Below are 23,001 nucleotides of genomic sequence, written 5' to 3'. Positions count from 1 at the left end.
AGACTGTTTGTAGAGTTAATAAACCGTGTTGTTGCTACATTTCAGCAAAGCAGAGTGACCTCCAAATCCACCGGACCAGTGGCAGCCAGTTCCATCCCAAAACTGTTGAGCAAAACTCAACTTTGATCTGATCCAACTGCACCAGTGTGAGGTAAACATCCTCTATGCCCCGCTGCGTTTTGGAATCTGGGATATGAGTGCACAAAGAAAAGGAAAAAAAAGCACAGCCGGAGATGCTTTGTTTCAAAGATTTATGCACCAGGTCCTCCTGCTTGCATTCATTCATATCAATTCAGATATCTAAAAGATGAGCATGGCACCTGAACCGCTTTGTAAAATGAAATTAAATCAAGTAGAAACGCTCCATGGAAACTAACTGCTGAAGCACAGGTGCACAAAATGCTGTTTATACCAGAATTAAAAAGCTCAGTTAAAAATGTGGTAAAATACCCCAAACACCAACAAAGAGTCACCCTCTGGCCCACCCCAGAGCGCCATCGGTCTATGAACTTACAGGCGTAGGTCATGGCGAAACTGCTGCTCGTGTCCACCATGTCCACCTGTGGCACCAGCTTGGGGATGTCCTGGTTTTGTGCCAGGGCGAAACGAAACACCTCGTACTCATGGGAGTCACCGGGGAAAAGGCCTCCTGTTGACAAACACACAGAGACACACAGAGGGTGTTCTTCAGTGTCCCAAAGCACAAAGGACAGGAAAGCCCCAGAGAGAGAAACGACCGCTCACCCACAAGCCCAAAAACACCGGTGTGCTTTACAGTAAGAGCTGACGCCGTTTGATTTAACATGAAATCAGATACAAGAGTGAAATCTTTATTGAGCTGTTCATAGTGATTGTGCTTTATAGGACCGCCCTGAAGAGCGCCCCCACTTTATGCTGTTCTTAGAGTATAAATGCAAACAGAGTTTATAAAAGCAGCTCTGTGTCACACTCAGTAAAACTTTAAATTAAACCTCAAAAAGTCAAAAGAAAAGGAAATCAAGGGTCAACGCATCGCCCTGCTTCCCTCTGCAGAAAAGCTAATGGTGTGTTCTGGATTATTGCAGGAAAAACGTCTCTCCGCAAAGCAAAAATTTTATAATAATGTCCATGACGTAACATTGTGCTAATTAGCTCGTGCTAGTTATTCATGTGGAGCTGTTTAGCACAATTAAAGCATGTTAGTCTTTCCCGTAAACGACGTTGATTAGCTGCGTATATACGAATGTGAATCGCATCATTGGGTGGAGCAGCCAGTTTCCGGTCACTTACTAACTTAAACTGCAAAACAGAATTGTTAACGTATTTGTTTTAGTTTCAATTCAGGTTAGATTTTCTGTGCGCAGAGACGTGCCAGCAGTGCGCGATTGCGCACGCGCGTAGCTTAGAGGGAACATTGCCTGCAAGTCATCTGCACCTTTAGCAGGGAGCTAATGAAGCTCATGAGTCTACTGTTAAGCTAGCTTCTCTTACTCATATAGAAATGCCTTAAAAAAAACCCAATTGGAACTAAATGATGTAATTGTGGGGCTTCTCCTGTTTCGCCTTAAAGGACTGTTATTTAAAATATGTCTAACCACTTTTTTTCAGTGTGGAGCTTTAGTTACTCAACCATCTAAAGATTTTGTCTATAAAGTGGTCAATGTGGATGCCACTTCCTGCTGCTGATAGCCAGAAACAGCAGTCAGCAGCCGTGTCTCACTCCTGTCTGAACTTGGAACCTTTGTCCTGTTTAAGGCCAAAATTCCTCAGTTCCTATGAAGTGAAACATTTTCACGTGTTCAGCTCATATTAGTCTACTTAAGGCCGCTAATCAGGGTCAGGTTTCATTCTCTGTTGTCTGTAAATGAGGTTAAATGTGGCTCCTTGTCTTCATGCTGGGTGGAAATGAATAAACTCCCAGCTTCTCTCTCCTCCAGCTTGCTGTTCTTAATTTGATGTCCATATAGTCGTGATAGAGCAGCCATGCTAACAATAGCAAAGAAGATTTCTTCCAATTTATTTCGCTTTCATGTCCCCAATAAAAGAAAAGTGGAGCTGAACTGTATGTTTTCATACTTGCATGTAAGTGTATTCACACTCACTGCTCCTGAGCACCTCAAACTCCAACTTTACCCTAAAATAAGAAATGGGAGTAAAGTTAAGAAACTTTGAGATGCTTGATTGTGCTGCCCGTGAGCTGGCTGCTCACACAGAGTTTACCATTGTCACTAATAATGACGAGTGCCCGCTTTGCTGTAATTGCTGTTAAAAGCCTCTTTTCTCTGCTCTTACTGGAGCCATTTTACGGCACTCATACCCTCTCAGCATAATGGTTTCTAGGGTCACGTGGAAATTATCCAAACACTTAAACTCCGACTGACTGACCCTCTTCTGTTTTCTGTGCTGAAGGAGGAAGAGATGCTTTCATATGACTGCACAGCAGGGCGCTCCAACTTCCTCGATTCAAATGTTAATTTATGTTTTTCTTTCTTTTTGTGGTGAAGCTTTCACGACTCTTCTTCTCAGCAGGAAAGTAAAAATTGCTCTGTCCTCTCTGTCTCCACACAAACAGATCTTTGAATAAAGCAGTTTAATAAAAGGTTTCAGTTTCCAGCTTTTTTCGCAGTTATGGTTGATTTTCTGCTGCTGTTTGGTGACATTTAGGCACAAATTTTCTGCAGTTAAAGAAAAAGGAAGGAAACCATCTTTCTTCTGCATCGAGCTTCTCCTTCATCTTTATTTAGCCAGTCAGTGCAGAAATTAGCATCGCCATGGTTTCCTCAACAGAAACATATTGAGATTTTTACAGAGCTTCTTAGATCATCACATAAAAATAAATGTGGGGAAATAAAAGTTTATGATAAGCACAAATTCAGTTCAGCATCTCCACAATTTGATGCCATTTTTATTATTGAGTAAGTGGGATTTCAGTCACCAGAGGGGGGCGATATGGAGCACAAAAAAATTCATACTTTTCACACTCCTACTGTATATTAGTTTTTCCAACAAAGCACGGTGCGGGTCATCACTTTGTATTCACATTTGAAATTGTTGATCAGTTTGTTTCAGCCAAGGCCCCCTAAAATAGACATGAGCACTGATAAGTACTGTCCTGTCCTTGCTGTGAAAATTTACACATTAAGTAGAGACAAGCTTGTCCTGTAGGAATCAAACTTTCCCCATAAAGTGCTGGAGATTATTAAGAGTTGCCTTAAACTTGAGTAGGAAGAAAAGAGATTTTTCTCTCAGTACTTGTGACCTTCAGCAGTGTGGATGTCTGTGGGAAGCTCAGCAGAATGTGGCAGCTGTGTGCTCAAATCTGCAGGCTGATGGACACAAAGATTTCTGTCATTACTATCGATGTAATCATCGAATATGAGCCATGGAGTTTTCCCCTGAGTCTAACTGTGATGGTCCGAATGTGTCGGCCATGACAAATGTAGTCAGAGGTTCAAATTATCAGGGACAGAGTAAGAGAGTGGAATACACTCCTGGATGAAAGTCAGCAGCTTCACTGTGGCCATCATTATGATTTTTATTCCAAACGTCCTGATAACTCACATCTGAGGTTCACACTCAGAGAGAAGGTGTTTTTTTTCCCGATCATTGCAGTATAACACAAAGTCAGCTGAACTTCGCAGATATCAATGTGTCCAGACAGGAAGCACCCATTACACTGCAGAGACACCAACAGGACATTAATCCAGCTGCACGGTGTCTGTCTCACTGCAGGACGCCGGCCCCTTGTGGATTCTGGATCTGACAGTTCGGTCAGAGACGAGCACAGAAGCTCACTTTGTTCTTCCTCACACAGGAGCAAATAAGGCTCCGTCCAGTTCTGTTTTTAATGACCCATCACACTCCTGAGAATGTGCTGGTCGATATGGATGTGCCATCCTGGAGGAGATGAACCCGTGCCCAGATCCAGCCTGAATGAGCTGCAGGTACCGTCTCATTCCACCAGCAGTGACAAAGACATGAACGGAAAGAAAAAAAAAAAAGCAGCCAGGAGGGATGAGCAGAGCGCAGCAGTCTGTGGTCAGCACCTGCAAGACCATTCCCTTTATTTGGGGTTTGTCCAGCGCACCTGCTGCCACTTTCATCTGTAAAGCAGGTGAAACGGATTCACAGTTTATGCTTCCCAACTGGACACACTGTCTCTGAAGTTTGACTGTGTTATTCATTTAACCCAGTCGAGCATTTTGGAGACTTTTTCTTTGTGTCCTACCCAGTTACTGTTTTTTTAAACTGGTAGTCATACAAGTCAGTATCATATTTAGTCATTATTACCTTAGGAGAACACGAAGATATTCAAACTTTACAATAACTTTTTAATACAAGACAGCTGTTATGATTCATCACCTTCCAACCGCCTCCATGTCTGTGTAACCAGGTCATAAATTACATAATGTTATAATTACACAAAATGTGTTCTAGACCCCAAACCCCTCCTATCATACCTGACTTTTAGGACCTTCAAGCCTGTAGTTATGTTCATTATCAGTTAGAGCCCCTTCTCCTTCTTTGGTGCAACCCTATAAATACGGGGTACCCCTTTGGCCCCTCCCCTTTTCCACAGTTCCCCTGTGGGAGAGGTTGGGGTCATTTCTTTCCCAACACTGTACAACACACATAATGTATATTTAGCCACCCTGATGTTTCTGATTGTGTTTTAGTTCAGTTATTGTCATCACTGTGCCCGTCTTTGGTAGATACTGTAAATGTGTAGTATGCGTGTGCCACATGTGTTATAGGCACAGTTAATGCTATCATGAATAGATCATTTTTGTTAGCTTGGAAGTTGTGGTGGGTTGAGCTAACCCTCTTCCTTACGGTTTACATTTGGTTGTAGGAGCTGGAGCGGGCAAGTTGGAGGTCTTTCTTTCTTTTACCTTTCAGTGTCAGACAACGCAGGAACACACCGGTTACAGCTGCTTGTCATATATTTTACATGACCTTCAGAAAAGATGGTTTCTCATGTACGCAACAGGAAACATGAGGAGACATTTTCACTTGTATGAATGCTCCAGTGCAGCTAACCCAGCTCAGCCAAAGCAAAGTTTCTGCCCAATGAACACACTGCACATTTAAATGCATAAAAACAGTGAAAAGATAATCATAAATAGGGATAAAAGTAACAATATCACATAACAGGAGTCATGACACCACAGGAAATATTTAAATCCCACATCAAGCACATCAGCCAGGAGGAACGCAAACACAAAATGGGACATTTTTGCTGTTTACAGTTTCAAAATAAAAATCTCAGTACACACACACACACACACACACACACACACACACACACACACAAATATCATTTCTAGCCACACTACTAAGGCATCAGTTAATACACAAACAGTGCTTGAACTCAATGGAAGATTTCGTGAAGGGAAGAAAAGCTGTGAAAGAGTATTTAATAGGTCGCAGCAAGTAAAGAGAAGCTCAGAGAATGTGACGGCACTTACCCCAGGCTCCTCTGTCAAAACTATGATATCCAGATGGACTACAAAATGAGCTCAATGAGTTTTGAGCAGTTTGTTGCAAAATTTTACTTCATTGTGAAGGTTGGAGTACTTCTTAAAGCGGGGTGGGCACCTCCAGGCCTCGAGGGCCAGTGTCCCTGCAGGTTTTAGATGTGTCCTTGAACCATCACAGCTGATTTAAATGGCTAAATTAGCTCCTGCAGTTCTCCAGAGGCCTGGTAACGAACTAATCATGTGATTCAGGTGTGTTGACCCAGGGTGAGATCTAAAACCTGCAGGACACCGGCCCTCGAGGCCTGGAGTCCGACACCCCTGTCTTAAAGGAACATACAACCTTTGCAGTTTCTCATTTTCCTTCCTGATCCAGTGGAACTCCAGCTCTCGTCTTTGTTTGGATTTCTATGACAGTGTCAGGGCTCTGTGTGCGGGCAGGCGGAGGTGAGGATCCAAATGCAGGACTCAGAGACTGAGTGCAACTCAAAAACCACAGCTTTATTGCTGGCAGAAAACAAAACAGAAACCTAACTGGGAAAACCCACAAACTGGACACACAGGCAAAATCTGATGGTACAACACGACACTGGCACAAAGAAACATGGGGCTTAAACACACTAAGGAGGTCATCAAGGAATTAGAGACAACAGGGGAACACAGCCGGGAGGAATGAGACCTAACGAGACAGGGGGAGCGAAGCTAGAAACACTGACATCAGACATAACCCTTCAAAATAAAACAGGAAACAATTCACAAAGACAGACTAAACATGGACTTTACACAGAGGGAACACACGGGCAGAGAAGACGAAGCACAGAACTAAACCTAAACTAAACACGAGGGCATAAGAACAAAACTTAAGAACTAAACCCTAAACCAGAATAAACTGAAACGTAGACTTATAATAATAATCAAAGCAGGATAACTAAAGAATCAGACATAAATCATAATACAGAAGAATACCAGAAACATAAGAAACTGAAAATGCTGGGTCAACATGACAGACAGAAGTCAAATTCCCTCCATTCGTCACTTATCACTGAAGCATGTTCAGTCACATGACTTAACTGGACTTTTTTCAGTCAACTGGGGTCACAATATGTTTGCCCATGAATACAATAATAATAGAATAAATTAATTTCTTCATTTCTGCATCTGTGTACTCCATGTCTCCATCTTTAAACTTTATATAACTTGAAGTCTCCTTTGCAAAACCTGAATGAGGCACTATGCTCGGATAAAGGTTTTGTTAATGATAGAGTTTGTTGTGTATATTTGACCTAGAATAAAATCTGCAATCCCTAGACAGTTTGTGAAATTTTATTAGAATCATTTATGATTTATTCATCAGAGAAATGAGGGCTGGAAGCAATCCATCTGCTGTGACTGAAGCTATAAAGACGTGCAGGAGTGCCGAGGCGCTCTGGTTGGGCGTGCAGGGTCACGCTGCAGGAGGGATTTTATTCCAGTAAAATGAAGGTTAGTTCAACTTGATGCCAAATGAGCATCCCACCTGAGTGGAAGCCACAGCGGGAATCTGGACCAGCGGCCTGATGAATCACATTTAAACTTCATTTTGGCAGCGTAACACGCGCTACAGCCCACAGCTGCCTCATCCACACATGGCTGAGTGTGAGCCGACCAGTCGAGGCTCGACATGGGAATAGACGAGGAGGCAGAGGAGTCCCCGCTTCATAAACTCCCGCTGAACGTCTGTTTACTGACATCAGGACTGAGGGCAGAAAACAATACTGAGCCCCTGCTTTACTTGAGCTCGCTGCATGAAAATGGTAGCATAGAAATGTAAGTTACATAACTAAAGTCCTGAGGACGCAGAATATTCACTCTTGTACGACTTTGTTATAACCGCATGTTGGTATTTTTTCCTTTTTCTGGAGCTTTATGCATCACTAATATCAGATGTTAACAGTTTTAATCACTGGGCACTTTTGCAGGTTATATATTCTCACGTCATCCTTTAAAAAACTTACGTTCATCACCCTAGGGACCGTTTTCTGCCACGCCCGAAAAAGTGCTATAAAAAATTTATATATTAATATTTTATTCCACTTTAAATTAGCCAATCTTTTAGACCTACTTCTCCTTGAAATATTCATGTCAAGTTTTAATTACATTTCGCGGATTTTAACCCTTTATATCCCGGTTTCGTCACATGAGCGCACTGCTTTTTTTGCCCCAAAAAACAAAAAACTTGAATATTTTCCAAAAAAAACATTTGAGGTAATATTCAATTGTTATTATAATTAGGCCTTTAGATGGACTAAAGATTGGCACCAAGAGTCATTTCGATCGCCTTTTATTTTTTTTCCAGGAGCGCATTTCATAAAATGCACACTATCGACCACGCCCAAAAAGTGCAATAAAAAATTTATATATTAATATTTTATTCCACTTTAAATTAGCCAATCTTTTAGACCTACTTCTCCTTGAAATATTCATGTCAAGTTTTAATTACATTTCGCGGATTTTAACCCTTTATATCCCGGTTTCGTCACATGAGCGCACTGCTTTTTTTGCCCCAAAAACATAAAACATAAAACATAAAATATTTTCCAAAAAAAACCATTTGAAGTAATATTTTATTGTTATTATAATTAGGCCTTTAGATGGACAAAAGATTGGCACGAACATTAATTTCGATCCGGTTTTAATTTTTTTTCCAGAAGCCAAAAATGTCCCCAGGCTGCTGCTCCTGCTCCCCCGGGGAGGAGTGCCTCTGCCGCGGGTGTGTTTCGGGCAGCGCCGGAGCATATGGTTCGGTTCCCGTGTCTGCAGCACACACTTCCGCTACCACGTGAAAACAAATACGTCATTTCCTGTTGATTAAAAAACAAAACAAAAAATCAAACGAACCTAAGGGCAGAAAATGGTCCGGAACGAGCAGCGGGCCAAGCTGCTGCTGTACGCGGGAAATTAGTCTGCCTTTTCCGGGTATCTGTCTCAAGCAGGCCGCTGGAGAACATGTGTATGTTCCAGCAGGCGTCACATGTGGAGCAAGGGCGCCACCCGGTGGACAAATAAAAAAATTACAACTCTAAGGCCAGTACTGCAAGCGGAAGCGGAAACATAACCGATCACGATCGATTTGACCGTAATTTTTTTGCCGTGAAAAATAGCGTTTATAATGGGTTTCAATGGGGCACAAAACGGTCCCTAGGGTGTTGAGTGTGAGTATTTTTGCTGCTAAGCCGTGTTAGGCTGATGTAAGAAAATCAGACTGAAAATTTGAAGATTTTACAAAAACGAAACCGGCTGGCAAGTTTGGCTATGCTACACCCAACACAGCGGAAATGGCGTTCATACGAATGAAAAAAGTGGCACAAAAAGAGCCCAGTATGACGTGAGGGTTAATTTGATCAATAACTTGAATGAATCACTGATTAAAATAACTCTAGTAATTCCATTTGAAGCAGCTGCAGCCTTGCTAACAGGATAGCGCATTTAACCACCAAGCCTGAAGCTTCCTCCACACTCTGCATCACCTGAGTCCTTGGATCCAGTTGTGATATTATTTGAGAACATCAGGATGATCTCTCCCAGATTTTCTTGTTCAAGCTAAATATGTATCTGAGAAGCAGCAAGAGCCAGTGTCCAACTCTGTGCTCCCACAGCAAGAAATCCTGCAAAACCTCCTCAATCCAAATCTGAACCCAACGCATCTAATAAAAGTGGGGATTCTGATTAAAAGGCACTAACCCTAACCTCTACTTTTACTTAGTAAAGCTGGATTTTTACTCCCCCAGGGGATGAATAGGTATATACTAAAGTATGACCACTTTTACTTGCATTGCATTGCTTCCATCACTGGGCTTGCAGTTTAGCCCCTTATAAGAAATGAATCAGTGACCCCTGTTTAATCTTATTTGGTATGCATTATTTAAACATCTGAACGTCTGTAAGCTGCTTTGCATCCCATTTAATTAGTCTCAACTTTGCTGTCACTGACCTGGGGTCTGCTCTGTAGTGGTCCCGACTGAATTAGCGTTAGAGCTCTATATGTAGAGTCTCATAGTGCAAGATGTTGAGTAATGGCAGGGTTGACTCCATCTGTCCCTAAATGAAAGTGACTTTGAGCAAGAGAACCACACCATCTATGTGAGCCTACATGAGAGGCACAGAGTGTTTTACAACCAGCTAAATAATAACAGTTGAACCATTAGGACACAAATCATAAGCTCTTTTCTCAGTTTTTAATATTATATAATGATGGAAAAAAAGGTACATTTAAAAGGAGAATAAATCATCAATAACTCCATCTAGTGATATAACAGCAAAGCACAAGTATTTAGACTTGACAGTAAAACTGTAAAGTGACCCGAGCAGACTGCGGTTTAACACAGAGCTGAAGGAAATCACTAAAGCCTCAGGAAATACTTCAGATTAATGAAAAGATACAGTTAAATTTAGAAATATGATAAAAATATGATAAAGTCATTCCAAAGAAAGATTGCAGGCTCCTCTCTGACAGTCCCATCGGCCAGGATGTCTCAGAGGAAATTATAAGAACCATCAAACAGGCAAAGTCAGGATTATCATAACACACCATCGTACAATAAAAACACAGTTAATACGCTAATGTGTGGCATTAGAGCTGCAATCATTAAATGATCAGTCCTCTGAGAGAAAATGAATCCACCCGCTCCGCAAACGGACATTTTCACGCATCTCAGCAACAAGCAGACTAAACAGCTGATCAGGTTCAGAGGTGACTGGCTCATAAATTAATAGCTCAATATGGAAAATCCTGTTGTGTACATGTAGCCTCGGGGCTAGCTGAGGGGATTAGAGTCTGGGACTTACTACTGGGATGTCCTGATCATGTTTATTGACATGAGTAGCCATGGTAGCCCTATATGGCTCTGTTCATGGTGTTAATTCTTCTAATCCCTATGGATTAATATAATAACCATACTTCTCTTTAAAAAACACTTTGCGTTCTTAAGTGATGTTAGCCATGCTGTGGCCTGTCTCTCTCTCCGGCTCCTGAATTCCAGCCCATGTCTTTATCGCTCTCTCCCTCTAAAGTTCTGATTCTCTTATTTCAATTGTAAATTTAAATTTAGGAATTTGTCCATAAAAACAGACAATGTTCTTTCATGATTCTGTCCATGGTGCTGAATATTACCGTCTGACTTTCTGACCCCATAAATGCTGATTCTGAAATGTGTATGGCAGAAACCATATGAATCATAAAGCACATTAAGCTACTGTGACTCTGTCCTTTGTCCTAAAATAAGCCTGTAATAAGCTCTGTCTGTGTCTCTGTGACCCCCCCAGTCATGGCAACGTTTTAACTATATTTAATTTAAGGCCATAAAAACAATCAGTCACACCCGCCGTGACTCTGGTGCTCATGCTGGTCCACTATTGTTCGTATGTAGTAGTTCTGTCCGTGGTGCTGAAGCCGGTATCCCCATTTTCCCTCAATGATTCTCATATTTAACGATTTTTGAGCCATGTTTGAATCAACTCAGTTGTTGGTTGTTGAGTCTGTGACTCTGTCCGCGGTGCTGATCTCCATAATCTTCCCGCCGCTGAGAATCACCGTGAACAACCTCCGCCTCGCGTCACAGTGGTAAAGATGCCCTGCGTTTTGCAGCGATATTAAAGTGCTGCAGACACAAAAAGCGCCTGTCCTCGCGTGGAAATATAAACCCTAACTTAGTGTAAGTAAGGGAGTCCCGATCACAGAAGCACATCGACACAAAGTCACAGCAGGAACGTTCGAGACAGTCTGGAGGAGCGCAAGCACTCGGGTCCAGGCGTCCACGCGTGAATCATGATATGAATGATCTGAATATGTGGGGGTCGGGCTGGTCAGACCCGGGTTCTCGGGGCTCACTCACCTATGTTGATGTTAGTTGGGAAACTTGTGCCGCTGCAGAGCCCGAGCAGCAGCGGGAGCAGTGCTGAGGGCAGCGGGCAGCTCTGCGGCCGCATGGTTCCTCCTGCAGTCCCGGAGGAGCCGCCGTAATCCCATTCACAGCTGACCGGAGAGACGCTCCGCAGCCCGCGAGCACACTCACGTCCACCGGTAGCGCTCCTCTCTGTGTGTGTGTGTCTCGGAGTCCTTCCCTCTTTTCTAACATCCACACTCGGAGCGCAGAGCCGTGCTGCCGCTGAGACTGTACCTCTCTCACCTCCTCCACTCTCTCACCCTCTCTCTCTTTCTGCTGCGCACATCAGTCAAGTGTAGTTACACCAAAATCAGTGCGTGACATTACTGTGAAACACATTTGGCCACACGACAAAAAGAGTTCAGCAGGTCAGATTTCTGTTAGTGAAGGATCGCCCGCTTCTCCCGCTGGTCACTGAGATTCACACATGTGCTAACTGTTTACACCTTTCACCGTCACGGGATCTGGTCAGTTTACAGACTTCAGTCTTTTCCTTCTAAACCTTCCCATCCGGTGCGAGCAGGCTTCTGAGCTGCGCGGGGAAACCCGGTTGGATTTCAAGTCCCACGCCTTAACCACTCGGCCATCACTGAGGCAGCGCCTCTAACTGTCCTCCTAAATCAGTGGTTATGGGTTCGAGACCCATCCTAGGAGTATATCAGCGTGACCGGAGCAGTGGCTGTTTGGTGGAACAAAGAAAGGCAACTGCAGCCCTGAGAACTTTTTTTTTCTTGGACTGACCTTCACAGAAAAGCCTGGTGGTGACTTAGAACCACGAAAAGTTTAGAGCAAAGAGCAAAAACCTGCAGTTCCTCGAACGTCCACTTGAGGCTCCAACAGTGGAAATAACACATTTATATCTTTCTCCAAAACCAGTTTTGGTTTTTGCTGCTAATTTAACATGGCTGCTGCTAGTTCACAACACACCCGTATGTTCTCCTAACACACCTGCTGACATTGTTCACAATCTTGCAGCCCTGCTGTTCTCTCATGTGTGTGTTTGTGTGCGTGTGTGTGAGAGAGAGTTAACCTCACTCTTCAGCCTCACACAGCTGGAAATAACGAGCTCACCTGAGGGCTCAGCTGATGCCTGAACTCACATCAGCATTGGAGAGGAACTGAAACAGAACCGTGGACCCAACTCACCAGAAATCTTCTTCCACCACGTTCTCTAATGTCATGAACTTTTGTTCAGAGTCCAACCAGAACGACTAGCTCTGACACAAAGCTGTATTATTAGCTGTATCGTTACATGAAATCATAATTTTATCTCATCTTATCTAATGTGACCACAAACCCAAACTCAAATGGGTTTGCAGATGTCAACCTGTTGCTAAAACAGAATGCAGACAGAAGACAAACCAGTATCTTCTTTCAGCCAATCAGAGCTTTGCTCAGTCCCCAGGCTTTTAGCTTCAATCACAAGAACTGGGCTTATCCTGGGGCAGAGAAGGCAAAACGAAAACATTAAAAACTGTTCATTGTAACAAAGCACCAGCACAGTGTACATGTATGACCATGAGAACAGAGAATATGCGTGATTACAATCCTCATAAATCACTGAGCAAAATGAATAATGATGCTACAGGAACAACAGTAAGATGGGGATATCAGTCCATTCACTGGAGCTGCTGTGGCCTCCAACTGCAGCCACCAACACATCGCCTTTCACCAACATACAGAGACAAAAGAAGAAACCACAAACTCTCTGTGTCTCCTACACAGGATTATTTATTTGCTTCCCTTCAGACAGGATTTAATTGTAAATATTTTAGACCAAAGAAAAAGGAAAGTGGGAGCGGACACCTGAAAGCTGAGTTTCTCTGCAGTGACACACTGAGGGTGAGGCTGCGTGTGCGTCTCACTGAAAGCGTGGAAATGCCCGCTTTAGATGCTGATGTTTACAACATCACACACGTAGCTGCTGGACAGCAGCAGATAGAGGAGAGCTGTGGGAGCGAGGCCGCTTCACTGTCAGAAGTCGATCGTTTGTCGTGTTTCCTCTGGATCCGCCCACGCTGCCGTTGGCCTGCTTGCTGAGCACAGATAAATTAATTAGGCAGGGATTTGCATGAAAGGGGGTGGTCACGTTCCCCCCTCTCTTTGTTTTGTCTCCATAAATTGGTCGACTGAGAGTGAATAGAAGAGGATTATCAGCGTCCCCGTTACTCCACGTGTGGGCACATGTTGTAGGACGTTAACGGTGCGCCTGTTGTCCTCTGGTCCTGAGAAAGAGATTCTGATGGACTTTGAAGCTTTCGGGTGGGAAAAGTGACTTTAAATAAACCATGAAATGTTCACTAATTAATGTAACAGCAGAGTAGAAGAATCAAATCTAAAATGTTTGTGTCGTGATTGTAAAATGCGTCGATCCGATCGTTCAGACTGAAAAGTCTCAGCAGCTGTTGGATAAAACATAAAACATGTTCTGCTGGCAGAGTGAGGCATACCAGGAGCCTCTGAGGCTGATTACAGCAACTCTGCGCTCTGCACTTTAAAGCCTTCGTACACTCGAATCACTCTCAGACTGCCACCGGGTCCCAGTTTAGATACTTCTGTTAGTACACTTCCACATAGTACAGCATGTCCTTTTTACTTATTAAGCTCTTTACTGTGTTATCGGGACTGAGTGTGAAGGCCTTGTTGGATCTGCTCCGTTGTTATTTTCACAGGTTTGCTTTCTGAGGGCATCAACGTCCTCAAGAACTCATGAGATGCAATGTGTAGCTGCATGACATCCCCGACACAACTCCGACAAAGCACCTACACGTATGAGCTTCAGTACACGTATGTAACATGCAGAAGTGTACAAAAAGGCCTCTTGGACCTGCACCCGACACCCGACAGGAAGTTTTATTTAAGTTAAAAGAGTCTTTTTTTGTTCAGTTAGATTTTGCTTTCAGTCCAGTTTCCTGTGGCCATTTTTCATTTTGAAGTCTGTGCTGTGGTTATTTTTAAGGGTTAGTACTGATGTGATGCAGCATCATAACAGTGGAAACACTTCTCAGATTGATGGCGCGACTCAAAATTTGTCTAAGAATAAAGATTCTTGTTTCTGTTTGATGGTGGTCGCCAGAGAGGAGGGAAGCTGACCTGTTAGACACACCAGAGCTGCAACGTTAGCCACCCATTAGCAGTGTGGTGGCTGTCCTGACGCATTATTACAAGGTGGCACCAACCGACAGTTCAAAGCAGTTTCATCAGTAAATGTTGTGTAATATCATTAAGATCACAGCAGTAAAAGCAGCGATTGTCATTTTTCTCTTTTTTTGCCTCCTCCTTGATTCAACTCTAATTAGCGCCATGTGTAATTAGCTGAAGCAGCACATGCAGACAGGCATCTGCTTTATCTATATGAGCTACATCAAATGGTCTAATCTGAGTCCATGCGCTGCCTGCGCGCTGACAGGAGGACGTGATTGGTTGACAGGATGTTTAGCGATAATATCTGAAGGAGATCTGGCTGTGATAGGAGTCTTTTAGCTCAGAAAAATGGAGACGTCTGTCAGACGTGACTCTTTTCCTCATTGTGCTGATTTCCAGCTGCAAACCAATTTCATTACACACTGACAACAGCTGGAGGTCAGAAGAACTGAGGCATCCTGCGGCTCTAAAGCCTGTCTGTGATCGTGGATATAAACTCAATTAAAACTGTGCTTGTTTTGTTTTTGTTCTGTTTGACTGCTTCTTTAGGCAGAGCTACTTGTGGTCAGACACATTACTGTTGGATTGTGTTACATTTATAGTCTTGAGAAAGCAACACAAAGCAAAATAAAATTATTTTAAGAAATCATGTCAATTCAGTTTTATTTATGCAGCGTCAGTCATCTCAAGGTAATTTATATTGCAAAGTAAAGCAACAGTCAAACAGTCCCAGATGAGCAGCACTTCCTTTGAACAGGAAGAGATCTCTGCAGAACTAAGATGTCCTGACTGATTGGAGGTTGAGGGGAAAGACAAAACAGCTTTGTCTTCTAACATAAATCACCTTCTTTAAAGTCACCCTACAAAACTCTCATCAGTGTTTTAAACCTGCATGGAGCCACTATCAGGGACAAACAGAGACTGCAGCGTGTTGTGCGCTCTGCTGAGAAGGTGATTGGCTGCAGACTCCCATCTCTGCAGGACCTGTACACCTCCAGGACACTGCGGCGTGCAGCCCGGATCTCAGCTGACCCTTCTCACCCTGGACACAGTCTGTTTGACCTGCTCCCCTCAGGCAGGAGGCTCCGGTCCATTCGCACCAGAACCTCTCGCCATAAGAACAGTTTCTTCCCCTCTGCTGTTGGACACATGAACAATTACCACATGATTGTCCCCGCCACTAACACATGACCCTACGCTGTGTCACTGCATCATTTCATGTTTGGCACTGATCACCACCTGCACTCATGTATATATCTTTCTACGTAGCACTCATAATTCTTATTCTCATGTATATATCTCATGTATATCTCATGCACATATCTTTCTTTCTACATAGCACTTTAATTCTTATTGTCTGCACTGAAGCACCGCAGCAATTTCCTAATGTTGTAAACCTCAACATCTGGCAATAAACCCATTCTGATTCTGATTCTGATTCTGATTCTTTTTGATGGTCAGCAGGGGGCGACTCCTCTGGGTGCACAACGACTTCCAGTTGTAGACAGATATTTAAAACTAAGCGCTGAAAGTGTGTTTTTATAGAAGTCTGTAAGATAACAGCCCACGGCTCCTTTGTTGAGTAAACTGAGGTTATTGTTAGTGTCCAGGAGGACGATAAAGCAGGGAATGTTTGTTCCTCTGTTTCAGGGTCAAAACCACCCTCTGCTCACCGTGTCTGAGACTCAGCTTAAAACTTAACAAGAGGATTAACCAATATACAATGCCATGGTGGCACCATCAATATCATATATATCACTTTTTATTCACCCCAAAGCAATTAGACAATCCCACACGAGCAGCACTTGGCAAAAGTGGGGAGACAGAACTCTCTTTTAACAGGAAGAGACTTCCAGCAGAACCAAGGACGCACTGAGTAGGACAGTGGCTCCCAAACGTTTTTTGTTAGGCCCCCCTTTGTTTTACAAGAAAACTCTTTGTGTGATTATTTAACGTGTACCGTAGTTTTCGGGTCATAAACCGCTACTTTTTTCCCACACTGTGAACACTGCGGCTTATACTGACGTGCGGCTAAAGCCTTTTTTTTTCATGCGGCCAAAAAATTTTGCCTGGTAACAGTAGACCAATAAAATTGATAAGTAGTTGTTTGTTGTTTGTAAAAAAAAACATAAGCAACGTAATTTGTGTGTTACTGATACGTACGTGTACTTACAGGTAGCCGTGTTACAGGCGCTGTTTGAGGAAAAAGAGCATTTGCAGTATGTATTTTTGTATGTTACCATGTTTATGTTACCTTACGGATTAAATTAAACGTTAAAAATCCTCACGTGTAATATTTCTGTGTAAATATCTCATATTACGAGCGAAACGCATACGGCTTAAAATCCGGTGCGGCCTGTACAAGTACAAGATGATTTTCTTTCTAAAATTAGAGCATGCAGCTTTTAATCAGGTGCGCTCTGTAGTCCGGGAATTACGGTAGTTGTTTTTTTCCTGTGTAATAATATTCAACATTGCATCAATACATTTCTCAAAAAATGCCTCTCTGTGCAAAATGGGTTCAAAAACATAAACAGCTGTGGGATCCTGTTTGTCCGTGATTTGAACCGGGGAAAGAAATCGTGGCAGGATCAGCCTGATGTTATTTGTATCCTGCTGTAACTTTACTGTATAAAGAGCAAACATCTCCAACATGTCAGGAGCAGTTAGTCATTACAACAAGTGTTTGTGAACTAAAAATCAAGAATGTGGGATCCTGTTTGTCCGTGATTTGAAGAGCCCAGCGCTGCTCCTGAAGAAGGGGAAACTAATCCTGCAGGGAGACCTACCTCAGCACCTGTGCAGGTGAAGCCAAAGGGCAGATTTGCTTCACCATATTTTCTAGTCTTTGGCTTAGAATGAAGTTGGTTTGGAAACATATTCAGCGATGCTTCATCTCCTGCTCTGCGTTTGTGTGGGAGCCCCGTCAAAAACCTGTCCATGATGCTAGCAGTGTCCAAGCGCTCTTTTTTTCGTCTTTCTTTTTTTTTTTCCTTTTCATGCCCCCCCGCAATGGCTCTGCCCCCCCAGGGGGCGGGCCCCACACTTTGGGAGCCTCTGGAGTAGGACTCCCTGATTTGGGTGTAAAAATTAAGCAAGAAGAAACTTAAGCCTGATCTTGCCTCTAACATCCTACGGACCCCAAACCACCATTTACACATATTACAAACAAGCATAACTGTTAACTTTGTGGTGAGTGTCACAAAAACAGTGAAATATTTTCTGTTCATGCACACGACTAAATCTTTATCTGCTTATTGTAATTATTTCAGGTTTTTGTCAGTGTTCTGAGGTAAACTCTTCACTTGTTCTCTGTTTCATTCTGGCCTTTATTACATTTTGTGCTTCGAGCTGTTTGTCAGACATGAAGCTCAAACCTGCTGCAGTTTAGAATCCTGTTTTCACCCTCAGGTCAGAACTACTAGGTTTCTATATCGTACATTAAGAGATCTAAAGCAGCTGGAAGGCTCGTAAAAGAATCATGCTTTTCATGTGCAGTTTTCCATCGAGCGTGATGTGAAAATGAATAAATGATGACTGCATTGTGCCCACACAGCTTTATTGTTCCTGTGCAGAGTGAATGTGATGCTCAGATTCACCTCCTGTGAGTGTAAATCATAGATGTGCTCGATGTGGAAGGAGAGCGTACCTACATCTTGTCCTTCAGTGCCCAACCCCTGACCCATAACCTCCACCCTCAGTCTCATCTGTCCCCACTACATAACATTCATCATGTGACCTGCAGAGACCCCTCCAGACATAACACACAACAGATCTCTGTTTCATCCCAGAACTGAACTGAAACCACTACAGAGCCACACCCAATGGGACAAAGCATGATGGGAAAATCCTGCAGAGCTACTGATGATCGCCAAATGTTTTGTAAAATTCACATTTTGCCGTTCTTTCTTTAACTTTTGGAACTTTGCAGTTAATTAATTGACAACGAAAAAAATTATTAAGAATCATTTCAGTTCAGTTTAGTTTTATTTATAAAAGAGGAATTCACATCAACAGTCGTCTCCTACAGTATCAGAACACACACATTTATGCTTTTCTGTTTTGGGAACGTTGGGAGGAGGTTGGGGTGGATGGATGGATCAAAAAAACATTGGCTTGTAAAACAGGAAATTGCTGTTTATTTAAACCTTATTGTAATACTGAAGAAAACATTAAAACATATTTACTGTCATCCAAATTCTAAATGGTCTTTTTATGTAATTTTTAAAAGCATATTAATTTATTTTTGATTGAGTGACACTTGATCAGTTTAGTTTCATGTGTAGAAGCACGACTTTATCGTAGCCTTGCCACATCGAACTTTTAACAGTCATTCGTTTTATCAGAGGGGTCGAAATGGAGCCACGTAGGAAAATAAATGGCATCTGTTGGGTCTGCGCTTCCACAGGCCCCGCTGGTTTAGAAACTTATTCCTGTTAACGACAAGGAAGCAAGACCAACAGCGATTTTACTTGCGCAAGGGAATGATCTCAGAGCAGCCCCTCTGCCCTCGGTCAGACCCCTTCAACCCCGGCCTCCACTTGCCGCCTTGTATAGGGCTTTGGAGTTGACGTCACGCCGCAATGCATTGTGGGAGCGCAGCTCCATTTTCGGGGTCTACGAATCAAAACAAACACACTGTGTTGGAACAACGACGACAAGAAACATGTTTAAAAGCAGCTCAAAAGAAAACGGACGGTATAGAGACCGATTGCGTCCAGAGGCGAAGCAGCGGTACTTGGAAAAAAAATAGAGTGCATCGCAAATCTGGACCCATATGAAATACGGCAGTGGAGTAAAGACCCAGACGACTTACCGCCACTGTCCTACCCCGATATCTTCACGTATCTTGTTTGTGGAGTAAGCGCTTACACAGCGAACCAGTTTCGTAATTACAAGTCACTGGAGGCGCACATCCAATTTACAAATGGCTGGGCGCAAGATTTGGCAATTTTCAAGCCGCCAAACTCTGAGTACGTCGTCAAAGTAAGTCAGCTGGAGTGCATCGAGTGAAATAGCCATTTTCCACCCCCCACCATAATTAATGTTACACATTTATCATTGAACTGCTAAAATATCGTTATCATATTATATGCCCATAATTGTAAAGTACATGCAAATTAACACATTGATAATCGGGTAAATTATTAACGCCAATTTGTGTCCTTCCTGTCTCATTTCATTTATTGTCTTTACATCAACCAATCAAGTCACTCCATTCTATGTTTGATCGCAATTTCTATAACTTCCGAGACCACCAACGATGATATTATTCAGCTATAAAGTGTGATGTGAACATATTTAGAACTTACCGGAATGAAAATGTCTTGAGCACACCAGCTGATATATCTGGAGACGTAACAGAACTTGATATCAGCTCGTCTCACGGCTTCTATCCAGGCTAGACGCCTTCGTTTGGTAATATCCGATACATGAGCTCCTTCATGTTGCTTCCAGGTTGGGAAAGCATAAAAAGACAATCCAAACTTATTCCCGTGCCGGTCGTAAGATCGAACATTGCAGCCGACCACACAGCAAGTACGAACCATGGCTATGCTTTCGCTCCTTACTTAGACCCCCAAAATGGCGGATCGGGCCAAAATCCTTTCCACGCCCACCCCCGTGACATCACGCTCCAAAGCCCTATTGAAAACCCCCCCCCCCCCATGGTTCTAAAAGATAAGGTACTGTGTGAGTGTGTGTATGCATGTGCGAGAATGTGTGTGTGTGTGTTTGTGTTTGGGGGTGTGTTTGTGTGACCTCCTGCCCACAAAAGGGTCATAAAAGCAGGACGCTTACTAAACAAGCAAACAGAACCCTCACACAGGACGTGTCCCTATAATAAAACACTACAGCCTCCCCCACCAACAGGCTGGGGAGGTCAACAGGTCAACATCAAAGAATGTCTTTGATCCTATAGTTTGAACTAAGACTTACAAATTTAAATAACATAATGACAACATTTAACAATTTGACTCCAACAGCATCCTCATTCATTTCTTCTTTAGTTATGTTTCTACAAACTTCTGCCAAAGGACCACTAAACATTAATTTATCCTCTACATAAAATATTACTTGCTGTATTTTGCAGTTTAGCAGAAAAGTTCAAATCTATTTGACCCACCAGCCTCTTCCCTGTATCATCATATAAAACTCCTGCAAGGCCATTGCTGCTATTGATTTTGGCTTTCTGCATCTGGCCTCCCTCGTGGAAGCTAAAGTGAACTGAGCTGCAGTACCTCATGATTTCAGGACTCTTTTTCTTTGCTTAAGAGAGTCGCTGTACAGTGAGCTGTCTCAGGAAACTTGGAAGGATGTAAAATAACTTTCTGGTAACCTTAAAAAATTCTGGTCGTGAAAGATGTTAGCAAGTCAGTGACACACTAGAGGGAGATGTGTCCTACTCAACTGCTTCTGTCTGGAGAGATGTGACTGTGGTGGGTGAGCCCATCGCCGATCGTTTTTAAAAGGGCAATTTATTTATTTGCCCATGAGTAAATTTACTAATAACGATGGAGCTAACAGAAGCAGTCAACAGGAAAAAACATAGCACTGTTTTAACAGCACCGCGGAAGCTGGTGATAGCCTAGCATACTCAACCAGATGGTGGTCACATACATGCTCATGCAAGTTAGTCATGTTTGCGTATGTTGCTCGCACTATATGTCTGCACAAGCGGCATACGGCTTTGGTTGCATCCTTAGGCTTACCTCTTTTATCCTAAATCGGCGACTTTATATTTTTTAGTGCTGTCAGCATTAACACGCCGTCATCATGACTAACACGATTAACAATTAACCCATCTGTGCACAGACTGAGTCAAAATCCCTGAAATGTCTCTGTCAATGCATTTCGGGCAGTTTGTCCAACGTTTGTTCATTCTGCGCTCCACATGGGTTGAGCGTGTTGAAAATTTCAATCGCCTTAATCGTGATGACCGCGTTAACGTGTCATGAGCAATATGATCATGCATGGACTGATCTGTGTCGCAAACGCACAAATCAGTTCATGCATCATCACATTGCTCCGCCGATCAAAAAGTCTGCGCATGCATATATGTATATATATCACCCATTGTTGATTATTGGACTGCCGATTGTAGGTTGGAACATTTTGACGTCGCCCAACCCTGGGCGGTTATGCCACGAGTGTTATTTTATCACAAGGCCCACATGTGATGTGAAGTGTCAAACCAAAGCGATCATTTAACACCTATTAAAAATATGTTTTACTTTATTTACTGCAAGAAATCCAACAACGTGAGAAAATGTTCACGTTTAATCCATCATGTGTTCATAAAACAGACGATCTGAGATGTGTTGGGTCCCTGGGGTGATTCACTGTAGCTGACTTCTTCATAGAGGAAGTGGAAAACAAAGGTCTGAGTTCTTACAGTACAAGCCAGCGTTCAGAAATGTGGGTAATAACCTAGTCTCAGGTAACCATTCACACCTTCACACAATGACTCACGTGATGACACAGTATGAGAGGCACTACAGGTTAAAGACCTGAGCTTTCAGACTAATCAGCTTTTAGAGCTGAGGCCGTCTCTCAGCTGAGAGTGAGATGTTTCAAGAACCTGAAGGAGGAGACTAGGTTTCAGTTTCAAGCTGGATCCCTGGGTTTTGCCACTTCTGGCCTCTAAGGACATAAAAGTTTTGGTAATATATTAAAATGTTATCAGTGTGATGCCAGCTTTAATAAGAAGATAAAGTATTATTTTATACATGAAATCAAATAACACTGGCTTGGCAGAAAAAAAGTCATTCTGCAGGGAGTTGATGGGATATGTAAAAGAAAACCAATAAAGAGAATTTAGTGTCACATTAAAAAACATTGAAGATGCTCAGAAAGTGACTGCAAACATATGAGAGTCATTTTTTTTACCCATCAAATTTCCAATAAAATGCAAACTGCAGCTCTGAGCCTGCCTTTGACTGTGTACGCCATTTATCGAGCTGTAATGATAGTGTTTGTATCATGATCGAACATTTAACCCTGAGTTCCTTAAAAGCCACTTATAAACTTTGAGACTGAGGTTCAGGCAGAGGGGCTGAAAAACGGGTCAAGCAGGTAAAACGGGAAGTGGGACACACTGATTACGAAACACTTTTGCTCCATCGGTAGAAGGCTGATTTTGTTTGCTGTTACTTGAGACATAATCAGATGTCTCAGTCTCACACCAGTTTTGGAAATCAAAGCCTAATTGTCCTAAATCATGTCAGCATGTCAGCATGTCAGCGAAGGCTAATTACCACAAACTTTACAGGAACTTCCTCCTCAGGGATTCTTCTGTGAAGCCTCCAACCTGCATCAACCTCTCCATCCATCAAGGTGGAGGTAAAGAGATGCTTATTTCAGCCCTCAGAGTAAATCTGCTGAATCTGTCATACAAGCAAAAGCTAAACTTTCACCCTTTGCTCCTGTTAAAATGTTGAAACTTCTTGTGATGTATTGCCTGTTCAGCACTGACTGTTCAT

At 42.8% G+C, this 23,001-nt stretch overlaps 1 protein-coding gene across 8 annotated transcripts in view; it reads right to left on the bottom strand.

Annotated features, from left to right (window-relative positions):
* Positions 1–11,666, bottom strand: part of LOC146566298 (glutamate receptor 1-like) — a 109,043-nt gene extending 97,377 nt beyond the window's left edge. The window contains exons 1-2 of one of the 8 annotated variants that reach the window (XR_014894203.1): positions 11,327–11,666; positions 515–649 (exon numbers count right to left, since the gene is read on the bottom strand). Coding sequence is in view for 6 of the 8 variants with exons in the window: in XM_085289925.1 (XP_085146051.1) it covers positions 515–649; positions 11,327–11,420 (229 nt within the window). In the remaining 2 variants the exon portion in view is untranslated. Of the gene's footprint in view, positions 1–514; positions 650–5,447; positions 5,706–11,326 lie in introns of those variants that run through there. The other 7 variants (XR_014894204.1, XM_085289925.1, XM_085289926.1 and 4 more) reach the window with 7 other exon arrangements.
* Positions 11,667–23,001: the final 11,335 nt, after the last annotated feature.

Source organism: Mchenga conophoros, linkage group LG10 (assembly GCF_057382185.1).
Source record: "Mchenga conophoros isolate Kocher_MC1m ecotype Shallow Benthic linkage group LG10, M_conophoros_male_GT1.1, whole genome shotgun sequence".
NCBI lineage: Eukaryota > Metazoa > Chordata > Actinopteri > Cichliformes > Cichlidae > Mchenga > Mchenga conophoros.
This window is presented reverse-complemented; position numbering and strand designations above follow the sequence as displayed.